General features: G+C 56.9%; 2 protein-coding genes across 2 annotated transcripts; one reads left to right on the top strand and one right to left on the bottom strand.

Annotated features, from left to right (window-relative positions):
• Positions 1 to 1,160: 1,160 nt before the first annotated feature.
• Positions 1,161 to 4,606, bottom strand: CKS1B (CDC28 protein kinase regulatory subunit 1B). The gene is made up of 3 exons (XM_006923553.3): positions 4,449 to 4,606; positions 2,253 to 2,380; positions 1,161 to 1,675 (listed from the first exon to the last, which is right to left on the bottom strand). Exons 1-3 carry the CDS (start codon positions 4,505 to 4,507, stop codon positions 1,623 to 1,625), a joined length of 240 nt encoding a protein of 79 aa, XP_006923615.1. The 5' UTR covers positions 4,508 to 4,606; the 3' UTR covers positions 1,161 to 1,622.
• A 2,011-nt stretch (positions 4,607 to 6,617) lies between these two features.
• On the top strand, positions 6,618 to 14,646 carry SHC1 (SHC adaptor protein 1). Its single transcript, XM_006923554.3, is given in 13 exon segments — positions 6,618 to 8,447; positions 9,007 to 9,077; positions 9,582 to 9,645; positions 9,802 to 9,861; positions 9,864 to 9,938; positions 10,183 to 10,236; positions 10,419 to 10,470; positions 10,641 to 10,767; positions 11,412 to 11,610; positions 11,697 to 11,766; positions 11,846 to 11,977; positions 12,117 to 12,355; positions 13,074 to 14,646. Coding segments are annotated over 13 exon segments (1,842 nt in total). The 5' UTR covers positions 6,618 to 7,877; the 3' UTR covers positions 13,203 to 14,646.
• Positions 14,647 to 14,777: the final 131 nt, after the last annotated feature.

The following is a 14,777-nucleotide window of genomic DNA, read 5'->3' on the forward strand; positions in this document are numbered from 1 at the left end:
TATTTTACTCCTAAAAACCTTGAGATAGAGATGATACCTGTTTTCAGACGTGCAACGTGGTCAGAAGGGTGAAGGGCTGCCACGCAACAACCACAAGATACTAAAGTGAGTAGTCGAGCCAGGCTTCTGTACTGTTCTTTCTCAAGTGATAAACCCTGTCTTTTCCAATTAAGGGAACCTCTAAAAAAAATGAAAAGCCGCATCGTCTAGTGACAAAAGCCATGTGCTGTATTATCTTTATTAGCAATAATGGTGATATTTGATACCCCACCCCCAAAGAAACCCCCAAATATCAACTCTGGTCCAATCTTTTGCCAGTGGCTTCACAAGTTTAAGCATGCACCAGAGTCACCTGGAGAGCTAGTGAAAATGTCACTGGGCCCGACCCTCAGAGTTTTTGATTCAGTAGGTCTATGGCAGAGCTCAAGAATGTGCATTTTTGAGCTCTACCAAAGACCTACTATGCATTTCAGAGATCACACCTCAGCTACTGCTCTCAGAATAAATGGATGGAAGACAGGGAAAAGGGGGTAGATTAATCTCCCTTAGCACTAGTTATTTTTAAAAGTATAGGGCAAGCTATGATTTGGTGAAATGTTTTCCTAAATAGCTACAATTTACACATTTTCTCAAAGGTTAGTGCTATAACTACCTGTGTACAGGCCACACCCCAGACCAATTAAGTCACCACCTCTAGGAATGACTTAGGCCCGCGTACTTTTAAAGCTGCCCAGGGGAGTCCAGGGCTCAGCAGAAGTGGGAACCACTGAAAACAGCCCCGACCAATGCGCCGAGAACGGGCCATGGATGTGGGGCAGCTAGCTGATGGTCTCCTCCCCTTCCCCTCCTGTGCCCTTCCAACACCGGGACTATCTTAAAGGCAGCATCCCCAACTTTAAGTTCATTTGTTTTGATGAGATGTCATTCCTATATAACCTCTCTCTTTGGCCAGTAGTTAGATCAAAATATGTTTCAGTAGATGTTTGACAGCAAGTCTGCTTTTCAGATTAGATTAAAAGCCAGTTACCCGAATGTTGAAATATACGTCACTATCGGCAAAGACCTGGGCTTCATTATCTAACTGAAGGGCATGTAAGTAGAACCATGATATTGACTGTGATGGTCACCCGGAGAGGGGGAAAAAAACCTTTACAAGTAGAGAATTATAAAAACTTCTTCTTTAATCAAGACTTAACATGAAACAGACTTCTTGAATAAAATGGAAAGTTTCCAATACATTGAAACATGGATCGCCATACATACAACACCTGGCAGGAAAAAACAAAATGGCAAGTTTACACAATCCCTGTAACAGCCATGGTCTTTATACTCAGAGGCTTCCTCCATCTGCCAAGTGTGTTGTGTCGAATACAGAGCTCACTGTGGTTTCTGGGGTCACACTCGGCAGAGGCTGCAGCCCCAAGAGCACTCGTCTGGCTGGGCCGTGGTACTGCTGGCTCTGCTCAGGAAGCAAAGTAGTCGCCAGCACATTCAAACAGTGTATTTTAAACATCCTTTAAATATCAAAGTGAGAAACAAGAAGGCAACATAATGTCATTAGGAAGATGTTAGCAAGTGAGGACAGCTGTGAAAGCTCGAGGCTGAAAGGTGGCTCGCCGGCTTCATTTCTTTGGCTTCTTGGGCAGCGGTCGCCGGAACAGCAAGATGTGAGGTTCTGAAAGAGTGGGTGAAATCTAAGTGCCAAGCTCACACCACTCTACGCGCAACCTGCAGGGTACCCCACGCCCATTTCCCGGCCGTCACCCTCTCAGATCTTTATAACTAAATTCAGATTGAAGTGTACGGCCTTAGAAGCAGACCCATAAGCCTGGCAGAGTAGGGAGCTGTTAACAGCCTTTCTTTTGCTGTTTGTACAGCCCCGGGCTGTCCTTTGATTAGTTTTGCCTGGCAGCTTGGTGTCTGGTGTCTTATCAAGAAATATACTTTCCTTGGCTTATTTGGAACACATCCAAGAATTCTCTTTCTGATGGAGAATGAAGGAGGGGCCATGACCTCTACCAGGCCTTAAAAAAAGGGCATCCTCTGATCGAGTCAGATATAAAGGAGGCTTTTCACTGACGGGTTGTCTCTGAACTTCCGAGACATTTTACTGTTATTCTTACTGGTGCTCACTCCAGGTTCTCTAGATGGCAGGTGGAGTAAGAAACCAGTAAAGCGCCCCTTCCTCCCCCGAGTCTTTGGGTTATGGGATCTGGCATTCATTCCTTCAGTGAAGCAGCCATTGCACTGACCTGGTTCGTGGATCATATAATGCACCCATCCCTGACTCTGCTGCACGCCAAGATTCCTCCATTCAGATTCGGACATCAAATGGGTTTTAGGGACCAGCTTGGCTATGTCCTTGGGCAACATGACATGCCTGCAACAGAAACATGTGTGTCAGTACTGGGTACAATCTGTTGGGGAGTGCCCGCACACGAAGCCAAGAGAGAAAAGAAAAAACAGTTTCTGATGGCAGGGAGTTTCTAGAATCTTATTGTGGGGTAGAGGTAGCTAGAAATAAAGGCTAAGTTATGTAAATCCTTGAGAAAGTATATAAAAAAAGTACATAGTAATGAATAACCCAAGTGAATGAGCACATAATTCCAGGCACTGTTGATATACTGCCTCCGCCTTCCTGGAGCTTAGTCTTTTAGTTGATTACCCTAAAACAATATAATGCGGCCCCACAGTACACATTATGTTAATAATAAAAGGTGGTTTTGAACAGAATTGGTAAAGAAGGGAAGGAAGTGATTTTGTGGGGAAGAAAGGCCTATTACGGGGTGCTGTGTGGAAGAGCCATAACAGAAGATGAAACGTCAATGTCTTATCCTTTAAAATCTACCCTCAATTTCATTTTCCTGGCTCCTGAAGGGCTGTGCCATCAGACGACTTCTGGGAAACTGTGCTTTCCTATCCAAGGATCAGTCTCCTTTCATGGCAAAGAAATTATTTCTCTGATTTGACTTGAGCTAACCCAGATAGACTTCATCATGCTCAGTGAGAACGCACTAAATGCTCTCTGTGCTAGTAACAGATTTTTTTTTTTCTCAAGGAGAGAATTCTAGTCTAAATGTCTGAAAATAGCTTACACTCTAACAAGCCCCTGGCACAAAGATTGGCTTCACTACCCAATTAGTCACAAACCAACAAAACCACCCAAAACAACCCCCCCCAAACAAAACAAAACAAAACACAATAAAAACAAAAGTCTTCCTTAAACCAAAATGCCACTGTCAAGGGGTATTTACATCTTCCGGGGGCTGAAACCAGGGACTTCTCCTTAGCCCTGCAACGTGTTGTAAGCACACAGTTTTGGTAAGTTTAGCTCTGATGTAGAGGAAAACAGCTGAAGAAAAGAAAGTTAACTAACTGGCTCCGTGCAGGGCCTGGGGTCTTTTCCCCCAAACCTGACATAAAGCCGGTTAATGTATTTGTCAGCACACACTGAGTTCTCCAGAGGGCGCAGAGACTGCACCAGGCTGGAGAAGAAACGCAAACAAGTTTCCTTTTATGTTCTTCAAGTGGGACAAGGTACGAAATAGGAAGTTGTTTTAAGGACTACATTTAACGCAGACTAAGAGAATGCCAACATTTGTAGAACCCTCTGTCCTCCACAATTCTCCAATCTAGAATTACGAATTTAGGATTTAGCCAATGCAAATTCTGTAGGGATTCTTTTCTTTCCCATCCTTGGCGAGAACTATGTGCTCCCATCAAAACCTGTACCTATGCCTACCATGCCAATTATCACCTTCTTTCTGAAGTATTTCTACAGATTCGTTAGGCTTGGTGAAAGCAGACACCATGGCTTCTCCTTGGTCTACGTTCGTAGAACACCTGAAACCTATAAGCACTTCTTAATCGTTTCCTAAATAGATGCCCTTCAAATATTTAAAGGGTATCGATTAGGTCCACGTTAAATCTTTTCTCAACGATCCTGGCCAGTTTTATTCCACGCCAGTTCCTCGAAGTCCCTTCCTAAAAAAAACCGGGCTGCCACACCCCTTTTCCACGAATTAATGAGCAATACGCAGGCTCGCTCACTCTCTCTCCCTTACATTGAAGAGAGGAAAATTCGAGCTCCGCCTTCGCCACTTTTTCCCAGTCGGCTCTATGATTCTATGGCGTTGCCGTGAAACGAGCAGTCTCAAGAAGGCCAGTTCGACTTGCTCAATAACGTGGAGAATGATCCAGGAACCCAAAGCGTGCAGGTGGTCGACACATAATAATCAAGAGAGTTTACTCCAAACTCGCTAACACTTTCCTTCCCGAGAGCCGCCTACCCTTCGCGCATGCGCTTTACGCTCTCAACGCTCTCACAGCCGTCCCGTGAGCCTGCCGCGCATGCGCCGGTTCTGTCGCTTCTGCTCTGGTTACTAACTCCTCGTGCCCTCACTTGTCAAAGCTCACGACCTCATTATGCCCCCCGCGCCGGCACTAACCGGTACTCGAACTCCTCGTCGTCGTATTTGTCCGAATAGTAAATTTGTTTGTGCGACATGATCGCTCGGCCTGACGACCGTCAGCCCCGCGCCGCCAACCACCAAACTCCCAGAAGCACGCGCTCCCCCCTTCTTTGGCCTCACTTTCAAACACACCGCCCGCCCTTCCTATTGGTTCCTTTGGCCTAAGGCGGGGCAACCCCATCTTCAGGCCTCCTATTGGCTTAGATTTGCTCCTCGTCGAGTCCTTATTGGAGCGCACTTCTTGCGTTTCTCAAGAAAGAACTTAGGTCAAAAATAGGCCTCTTATTGGCTAGTACAGGCCCTGTGTGCGTTCTCGCACTGCCATTGGTCGATACGGGAAAGTGGGACGGGAGTAGGAGGGCCGGTGAGGTAGAGGGTCAGGGGTTAGCGAGGCCGGAAGTGAGTGCAATAAAGTTTCTCCAGGGAGGCCGGGCCCGGGGAGAAAGTTGGAGCAGCGACCTAAGGAGGCAGTGGCGTGATCCAGAACCAGATCACCCCGCGGTGCGGTGCGGCGACTCCATGAGGCCCTGGTGAGTGGGGACTTTTTTTCTCCTTATGTGACCCACTCCTCCACCCCGGAACCCCTCTCCCGGGACCCTACTTCCGGTCTTCATTTATAAGTCCCGCCCTCCGAGACCCCCTCCCCGGAAGTCCCACCTTCCAACTTCAGGGGGCTCCCTGAACCCCGACTTGTTTTCTGTGTATTGCCGTCGACCCCACCCCGTCGCCCAGCTTTCCTGGAAGCCACACCCCCAAACATGCTTCCCAGCTCTCCTACAAGAGGGCCCACGTTCGTCCTTCCACTTCCCCGAAACTCCGAGGCGACGATTCTCCGCTAACTCCTGTCCATCAAAAAGCCTATCTCCCAAAGGCCCGAGCCCTATCCCTCAAAGAACTACTGGGTTCGAAGTCGTGAGGCCACGCCTCCGGGGCTCCGCCCCCCGCGGGGCCCGCCCCTTCCTTGATCCACGTCTCATTGTCCAGAAGCCTCGCCTCCTGGAGGTCTCGGAGGCGCGCGTCCTGAGGGACCACGCCCCCTCAGGAGATTTAGCTTTGTGCGACCCCGGTCTTCCCCTCAGAAGCTTTGTCTGCGATCTCAGGGCCGTCCTCTCCTTACAGTCCCTTGTCCTATTTCTGTGTCGAGCCTTAGGCTCAGGTTTCCTGAGCTTGTGCGCTCCGTCGGGTGGGGAGTCAAAGGTCCCCTCTCTGGCTCTGGGGAGTGAAGAGATCAGAGGCTGCCCCTTCCGAGGGTGGACTTGCTTGAAGCGGGGGCTGGACTTGGGGTTTGGCACGAAGGTGGGAGAGACTTGCTCATAGATTCCCAGCCCCGCTCCCCGAGTTTCCCTTCCCAGAACCCGCGCCCCCCAGAAACAGCCGTTATGTTTCGTACCTGTACCACGGGATTTGAGTAGGGCCGTTTATTTGTTGATGTGTGAAAGGACCTGACGTTTTCTACCAGCAGAAAACCGAGTCTTGGAGCGGGTGTAGGGGACAGCGACCTTTTTGCTGTTTGATTTTTTTTTTTAAGGGGCTGCTCGGCCCCCACCGCTTCGCTGGCTTCCCTTCCCCCCGGGTTTTTGTCTGGGCATTCCTCCTGGTCCCGCGTGCCCAGCGTTCCCTTCTGGAAACATTCCTGAGGCTTTCGCCATTTCCTGCTACTTCCCGCCGCTCTTGTCTCCCCCTCCCTGCCGGGCTGAGGAGGCGCACGCGGCTTCTCCCCCACACCCGGTCACCCAGTCTCACAGCAGGCAGTCTCATGCCTGTGCAGATTTAAAGAGCCCTACTTCCGCTTTCCTTGCTCCTAAATGCCCACACCTGTTGGTCATCCCCTGCCTCTGGACCCTGCGGGCTCCAGCAGAACGCCCCTCCCTACAGGTGAAGACGTCCCGGTGTGTGTCCCAGTGCGAGGTTGTGGCCGAGGGCCTCCCTGGCGCTCTGTCCCTGAGCGCGGAGCCCGAGGAAACGGAGTGTTAGGATTCCTTCTCAGGGGCGGTGGCTGGAATGACAGCGCCCCGCGGATGAGGACTAGGGCGGGAAAGGAGTTTAGCGCGGCGCCTAACAGGTTTCACGTGTGGTTTGTTAACCGCTGTAATCGTACGATTGTTGCCTCTTTATCTAATGAAGCAGTGTAAGGGTAGGTGATTCCGGGGTCAGCCCTGGGGGTATATGTGTCTTACTTCTTTTGTGGTCACTTTCCGACTTTGTGGCCCCTTCAAGCAGAGCTGTGGCAGGAAACCGTGGGTGGAAAGAATGGTCCTGTGTCCAGCCTAAGCCCATCTTCTCCCGGCACCTCTTCTTCCCGTACTTAGCACAGATTTTTCTTCCGCCGCCTGTGTCCCTTCATGGTCTGTAGCTCCCACCGCTCCTGGCGACTGTCACTCTCCCACCTCCAGCCAGACTTCGCCCCTGTGTGAGGGGCACAACGCTCCCAGTGGACACGTGTGCCCTCCACAGTGACCACTGCGAGCGGAGGATGTGGCTCACCTGGCAGGTTCAGGGGAGCTGGCCTTAGTGACAGTGCCCCGCTCCCCTCTTCTGCCTTTGACAGCTGGCTTTGCTAACTAGGCCTGCGGAAAGGAGGCCATGAGAGTGCTTGGCCGAGGCCACTGTTCCTGGCAGGGTCGGTGCCACCGTAGAGAGCAGGGCCGCACCAGCCCGCCCTCTGCTCTCTCTGATGCACCACCCAGGGTGGACTTCGTTCCCCGTATCTCGCCAGCTGTGCCCTTCCTCGGCCCCGCTCCGCATCCACTGGGACCGCTCCCTTCTTTTCCCCGATTCTTTTGCTCCTGTCCACAGCTGTTGTAACAGAGGATGCTAATGGCCCCGGCTCCCTGGGGCCAGCACCCCACGGTGTGGTAGTGGTGGGGTTGGCCTGGGCTGGAGGATGGGGGAACTTGAGTGTTCAACCAGGACAGGAAGGGAAATGCTGAGCTCAGGGGTCCCCTCCCTTTTCCACCCCCAGCTGCCTCTGTTTCCTCCCTCGGCTTCCTGCTCCCTTCGGCCACCATGTCCTGTTTGGATTGATCAGACCCCTTATCCCCCTCCTTTCCTTCTCACTCCTCCATCCTTCCCTCCCACCCCCACTTCACTCCTCCCCGGATTACTAGTTGTTTGTATGGGGGCCGGCGGTGGGGACTCAGCCCCTCTGAGCCTGTGAGTCAGCACTGTCCTCGGGATTGGTCTCTCCCCTGGGCTCCCCGCCCCTGGGAGGAGCCAGGCAGCTCTGGGTCCAGCCTGTTCTTCTCTCAGCCGGAGAAGAGGCTCTGCGCTGGGCGGGGATGGGGCTTGGAAGTACCTGGGTCTGAGCTGGGGAAGCCGGAGGAGCTGGAGCTGCTGGTCCCTCTCCCTCCCCAGGATCCTTGAGATCCCTAGGCCATAGCGGCCGATCAGGCCAAGTGCCTGGGGATGCCCCTGCCTGGCCCCCTTGCCCTGACCGGCAGGGGGGCCGGGCCGGGCAGCAGCCTCCCTCTCGCTCCAGCCATGGATCTCCTGCCCCCCAAGCCCAAGTACAACCCACTTCGGAATGAGTCTCTGTCATCGCTGGAGGAGGGGGCTTCTGGGTCCACCCCGCCAGAGGAGCTGCCTTCCCCATCAGCCTCGTCCCTGGGGCCCATCCTGCCACCGCTGCCTGGGGACGATAGTCCCACTACCCTGTGCTCCTTCTTCCCCCGGATGAGCAACCTGAAGCTGGCCAACCCGGCTGGGGGGCGCCTGGGGCCGAAGGCGGAGCCAGGCAGGGCGGCTGAGGATGGGGAGGGGACCACAGGGGCAGCTGTGCCAGACTCAGGCCCCCTGCCCCTCCTCCAGGACATGAACAAGCTGAGTGGAGGCGGCGGGCGCAGGACTCGGGTGGAAGGGGGCCAGCTGGGGGGCGAGGAGTGGACCCGCCACGGGAGCTTTGTCAATAAGCCCACGCGGGGCTGGCTGCATCCCAACGACAAAGTCATGGGACCTGGGGTTTCCTACTTGGTCCGGGTGAGTGAACATCCTCCCTCCTGTGCCCTCCCAGATCCCTCCAGTTCCCTGTCACTCTGGCTTTGGGGGAGTCTCTGTTGCCTTCCTCTTCCCCAGCAACTCCCTCTGTTTTGGGGTGCTCTGTTTCTGAAACCTGTCCTGCTCCCCTGATTCTGCAGCCCCTTCCCTCCCAGCTCTGCCCAGACTCCGCTTCCTCCCTGTGACTCCCCCACCCCCACCCCGCCATGCTTAGCATGATGTCCAGCCCGTGGGAGGCCCTTACTGTTGGAATGAGTGACTCCTGAGCGTCCCCTCCGGTCCTCTCCCCCTCCTAGAGATGTCACCTCATCCCACCCAGTGCCTGTCACTGCTCTCTGGATTCTCTTCTAGGTGCATGATGTCCTCCCAGCTTGCCCTTCCCATCTGTCCCCATTCTCCGTTGTCACAAAGTGTGTGTTGTGGGCTGTGGCAGAACTTCACCTCCACTTCCGTTAGGGACCACGTAGAGAAAACTCTTAGGACCCGTTGGGAAGGGTTGGGGGGAGGCGGCTGACTCGTTACCCTCCCATCCTCCCCTCAGTACATGGGCTGCGTGGAGGTCCTGCAGTCAATGCGTGCTCTGGACTTCAACACCCGGACTCAGGTCACCAGGTCAGGGGGCCTGAACCGGGGAGCCCGGGGGGAGGGGGAGGGGAGGCGGACACTTGGTGGCGCCAGTCGTGGCTCGCCTTTGGGTGGTAAAGGGGACCGAGAGAAAGTGAGGGGAGTGAGTCTGAGTCTGAACGAAGAGGCAGCTCTTCCTGCGTCCCTCTTCCTCATCCAGGCTTGGGAGCTGGCGGGGAGGTGGCAGAGGCAGCTGGAAGCTGGAGCTTGAGTGGAATATGGGGGTAGATGAGAGGTGGCTGCTGCCTTTGGGAAGGGAATGGGACGTTTGGTAGCTGGAAAGGGGTGGGGCCAGCCCATTGAGGCCCTAACCCAATCAGCCAGGAAGCGGCCTCGGTGTCATCAAATATTAAAGGCCCTTAATTCAATCCACCACGACAAAGAGCCTGGAGTGCCCCTGGAGTCTGGCCTAGCCTTCCCCTCCCCCAGCCCTGTGGCAGCCCCAGCCTAGTGGGAGGCGGGCTCTGGGTCTGAGTACCCCTCTTTCCCCAGGGAGGCCATCAGTCTGGTGTGCGAGGCTGTGCCAGGTGCTAAGGGAGCAACAAGAAGGAGAAAGGTACCTGGGGTCGGTGGGGCTAGGGGTGCTGCTGGGACCTGTGGAGGGGCAGGCGAAGGCAAGGGTGGGATGTGGGGAGACAGCCAGAAGGCAGGAGCATGGGGGTTTTGGGGGTTGCGAATCCCCAGTTTCTGAGCCCCTTGGGCCCCTCCTTAGCCCTGTAGCCGCCCGCTCAGCTCCATTCTGGGGAGGAGTAACCTGAAATTCGCCGGAATGAAAAATTCGCCGGACTGCCGATCACTCTGACCGTTTCCACCAGCAGCCTCAACCTCATGGCCGCAGACTGCAAACAGGTTGCTGGGGCTGGGCAGGGCGACCAGAAGTCTCGATGGGAGTGGGGCGGGGGACCTGGCTGTGAGGGTGAAAAACTGGGAGAGGCCAGTAGGGGAGGAGGAGACTAGGAGGATGGGTGGGGTGGGGGGAGAAGCCGAAAGACGAGGCTCCAGGGTCCTGGGCCAGGGGTGGGGGGCACTCGGGTGCGCCTGAGGCTGCCTGACACGTGTCATTCCCTCCTCCGTCCCCTGCCCTAACCCTCAGATCATCGCCAACCACCACATGCAGTCTATCTCGTTTGCGTCCGGCGGGGACCCGGTGAGTTGCAGAGCAAAGGTTCTTGGGGAAGAGTAAGGGGCGGGGCTTGGGAAGACACAGGCCAGAGAAACGGCTGTGCTGGGGTGGAGGTGACCCCCGGAAAGGACTGGGACCCAGGGGTCGTGACTGAGGTGGGCCTGTCAGATCGAGCTAATGCGCCTCTTCGACTCTGTCCGCCCCAGGACACAGCCGAGTATGTCGCCTACGTTGCCAAAGACCCGGTGAATCAGAGAGGTGAGGCGTGGTGGGGAGCGCTGGGTGGGGGGGGCACTGTCCGTGAGGCAGGTGAGCAGGACCCGGGGAGCTAAGCAGGGGCTCCCGCCGAGGAGGACGAGAGCCCCTGTCCGTGCCTCCTGCCAGCACCCCGCCTCAGAGCTCACCGGCAGCCTCTGCTGTGCCCCCAGCCTGCCACATCCTGGAGTGTCCGGAAGGGCTCGCTCAGGACGTCATCAGCACCATTGGCCAGGCCTTCGAGCTGCGCTTCAAACAATACCTCAGGAACCCGCCCAAGCTGGTCACCCCCCACGACAGGTGAGTGGGTGGCGGGGAGCAGCTCGTGGGCCCCAGAGCCGATTGGGATGGTGGCTCTGTCCTTCCCACGCTCCTGCTCAGAATGGCTCCGGGAAGGAAATGACCCGTGTGCCCCTGCTTCCCACTTCCTGCCATTCTCACATTTCCTGTGGCCATCAGGAAGGGCTTTCAGGGCGCTGCCCGCTGCGGTGCCAGTGCGTCCCTGTTTGCTCGTGGCTGGCCGCAGTTGGTCCCGGATCTGACGCTGCAGCCTGGCCCCGGCTGGGGGCGCTCTTCACTCCCACTGCCTGGCGTCCGGCGTCGCTCTTTCTTGCCCAGTTCTCCGTCCTTAGTTCTTTGCTTTCGTGCCCCTAGAAGCCTCAAGAGTTTGAGGAAGGGAGGGTGGCTTTCTGTTGCGAAGCCTTGGGCTCACCTTTCACCTGTGGCCCTCACTCTCCTCATCTATAAACCTGGGGAGGGAACTAAGGCCTACCTTCCAGGGCTGCCAGGAGGAAGGCATGATTATTCATACTGATGCCCAGATGCCCGGCCTCGGGCCTACCCCACCCCGCCGGGCATCCCTGGACATCCCCAGACATGGCCGCTGTTCTGTCCCCGCCTGTGTCCTCCCACCCGCGCTCCTCACTTCCTCCTGCCCTTCTCAGGATGGCTGGCTTCGATGGCTCGGCTTGGGATGAGGAGGAGGAAGAGCCACCTGACCATCAGTACTATAATGACTTCCCGGGGAAGGAACCCCCTCTTGGGGGCGTGGTGGACATGAGGCTTCGGGAGGGAGCCGCCCCGGCGGCCACCCGCCCCACCCCGCCCAGTGCCCAGCCGCCCACCCAGCTGGGAGCTACGCTGGTAAGTGGCTTGGATAGAGGGGTCTGGACCCCGGATAGGAGTGGCTCCTTAGGGCCTCTGGTCTCATCTTATTTTTGTCCCTTCAGCCTGTGGGGCAGCCTGTTGGGGGAGACCCAGAAGTCCGCAAGCAGATGCCACCTCCGCCACCCTGCCCAGGTACAGAGGGGCTGAGGGACAGCCAGGGTGCAGGAGGCAGGGCTGGGTCACTGGACAGCCTCCCTTGCCTCCTCCGCAGGCAGAGAGCTCTTCGATGACCCCTCCTATGTCAACGTCCAGCACCTGGACAAGGCCCGGCACGCGGGGGCGGGCGCCGGGCCCCCCGGCCTGGCGGTCAATGGCGGCGCGCCGCGAGACCTTTTTGACATGAGTGAGTGCCGCTGTTCTCCCTGCGTCCCTGAATTCCGCTCGGTGCCCCTGGCTCTGTCCTTCAGGCCTCCCCCCAGGAGACCCTGGGGCCTGGGCCTGGGTTATGCCAGCTGCCTTTCTTGGCCCTTTTTGTGCCCCAGAGCCTTTTGAAGATGCCCTTCGGGCGCCTCCCCCGCCGCACTCGTTGGCCATGGCCGAGCAGCTCCGGGGGGAGCCCTGGTTCCACGGGAAGCTGAGCCGGCGGGAGGCCGAGGCGCTGCTGCAGCTGGATGGGGACTTCCTGGTGCGGGAGAGCACAACCACGCCCGGCCAGTACGTGCTCACCGGCCTGCAGAGCGGGCAGCCCAAACACCTGCTGCTGGTGGACCCCGAGGGCGTGGTGAGTGCGCAAGGCCGTGGGTGGGGTGGCCGAAGGGAAGCCGCAGTGCCCTCCCCGCAGCCTGCCCCGGCATTCCCACCTCCTGTTTCCCCGGCCGGCCGCCTCTGCATGGGCCTCCCCGTGCTCAGGGTGCCCAGCACCGCTGTCCATGGGCTCGGGGTTCCCTCTTTCTCATCCCTGAGCCTGAGCCGGGTCCCCTTTAGTCCTGGCCAGTCCTCACACCCCCAGACTTGACGCCCCGGAGAGCCAGGTGCTCATCTCACCTGAGCCTCTTGTCACAAATGAGGAAAGCATCCTGGAGAGGTTGCGATGCTCGGTGTCGCATGGTTACGGGCTGGATACCCTTGCAAGAGGGGCTCCCTCCCTCCTCCTCCGCAGGCTCGGCCCGGCAGCTGGTCCCCTCGGAGTCTTGCTCTCTCTTCTGCAGCAACATCAGCCTCCTTTCCACCTCCTTTCCTCCTGTGTCCGCCCCTGAGACTTGCCACCTTCCTCCAGGGCAAAGGAGGAGTAGGCATCCTTCAGCGTCACAGTTTCCTGATCTGCCCCCTCCCAGGGCTGGCTGGCTGTAGCTGCCTCTTCAGTGAGCAGGACTGACAGCCCCGCCCCTGCCAACCTTTTCTCCGACCTCAGCCCTCTCTACTGTCGCTTCCTCAGCCTTGGGACCTGAGGTGTGATGTGCCTCTTCACCTGCATCCACCCTCCCCCTTCCCTTTCCCAGGTTCGGACCAAGGATCACCGCTTTGAGAGTGTCAGCCACCTCATCAGCCACCACATGGACAATCACTTGCCCATCATCTCTGCGGGCAGCGAACTGTGTCTACAGCAGCCTGTGACCCGGAGGCCGTGACCATGACTGTCCCAGGTGCTCTCCCGGAGAGCCTTTCGGCCCCTCCCACTGCTCCCTGACTGGCAGGGCCTCGCCGGGAGTGTTCCGCAGGCTCAGCCTCTGCGTCGCAGCTGGGGGTGGTGTGGACACTGGGTTCCGCACCCGGCTGAGGGGCAGGCCTCGAGTCAGGAGCCTGGGGCAGAACCTCCTTCTCCCTAACCTCACCAAAGTATTAACGTAGAAGTGGTCCCCTGCCCAGGGCCTTTCCTGTGCCAACCTGTTACCCCCTTCCCCAGGCAGGTAGATGCTCGAGGCCCGGGCAGTATGCCTCATCGTGGGAAATGTCCTGTGGTGACGGTCACCCTAACAGGGAATGGGGAACACATCACACCTTCGGTCTACCCCTGGGCTCAGGGTACCCCAGACCCCTCTCAACAACCCTCCCTCCCAATGTTCAAACTTTGTGCCTTTGACCATCTCCTGGGTCTGAAGATATTTTATGCAAAGAATTCTCAGGCCCCTGAGGTCAAGGATAGGAGTGCCGAGACCTACTTGGCTTCTGGGACCCCCTCCGGTTTAGGCTGGGAGAAGAGAGGCAGGAGTGGCAGCCGTCCCCTCTCCCTGGGCCTGTGTCACCCACAGAGATTGCCTTAGAGCCCCCCTCCCGGCCAGGGGGGAGAAAGACCCCTTCTTTGCTCAGTGCCTCCTGGTTCTGGCCCCTGAGCCCAGCGGTCTGTATATACATTTCGGTCGCTCCCGCCCTCCCGTGTAGCGTGCATGTTATGTTCTACGCCAAAGTGCAGCCCTTCCTCCTGTCCCCACCCTACTTCCCCTTGGGGAAGCCGGAGGGTGACCGAACCTGGGCTCCTGAACTGTTAGCTCTCCCAGGTGCATTCTGTGGAGGCCCAGCGGGCATTGAGACTCTGAAGCAGTAGACAATCCCCAATGCCATCCGTAGATTTGGAGCTGCATTTATTTTTTATTTTATATGCATATATTTTAGGGCTGTAGATTACTTTCCTAATTTGTTTTCCATGGCTTATTCTTGAGCACAAAGCGATGGTAATCGATTACACTCACAGTCACCTCTTTGACTTTTCAAAGCCTTTTACAACTCTTTGGCGTTGTCCTCACCCCGGCCTGAGGCGGCGGGGGGCTGGCATTGTCTAAGAGAGACCCTAGGCGGAGAGAGTCAGTCAGTCCTGAGCTAGGACGAGAAACACTCCGGCCTCTTACCGCGAGGCTGGGAGGCCAAGCGCGGCTGCGGAAACTTACAAGCTGCGGCCACTGAGCACCTCCCACCGCCGCCCGCTGCCCGCCGCCCGCCCCCCGCCCCCAGGCCTGGCAGATAAGGGAGAGTTGACCGTCTGAACCCTCGCCGCCTCCTTTTTGCTGTTTGGATGTTTTCACGGGTCTCACTTATACCAAAGGGAAAGAATCTTCATTAAAGTTCGTATTTCTTCTACCTCGGCCTCTTAGTCCCTGTCGCTGCCTGTTTTTCGCCGCGGGCCCTCGGCGGCGGGACCCACCTGGCCTCGTTGGGGCCGGGCTCCAGCGGGACGCCGCCCGCGACCCCCGGGGGTGTGTGGCGGAGGT

This window comes from Pteropus alecto, unplaced genomic scaffold (genome assembly GCF_000325575.1).
Source record: "Pteropus alecto unplaced genomic scaffold, ASM32557v1 scaffold49, whole genome shotgun sequence".
Lineage (NCBI taxonomy): Eukaryota > Metazoa > Chordata > Mammalia > Chiroptera > Pteropodidae > Pteropus > Pteropus alecto.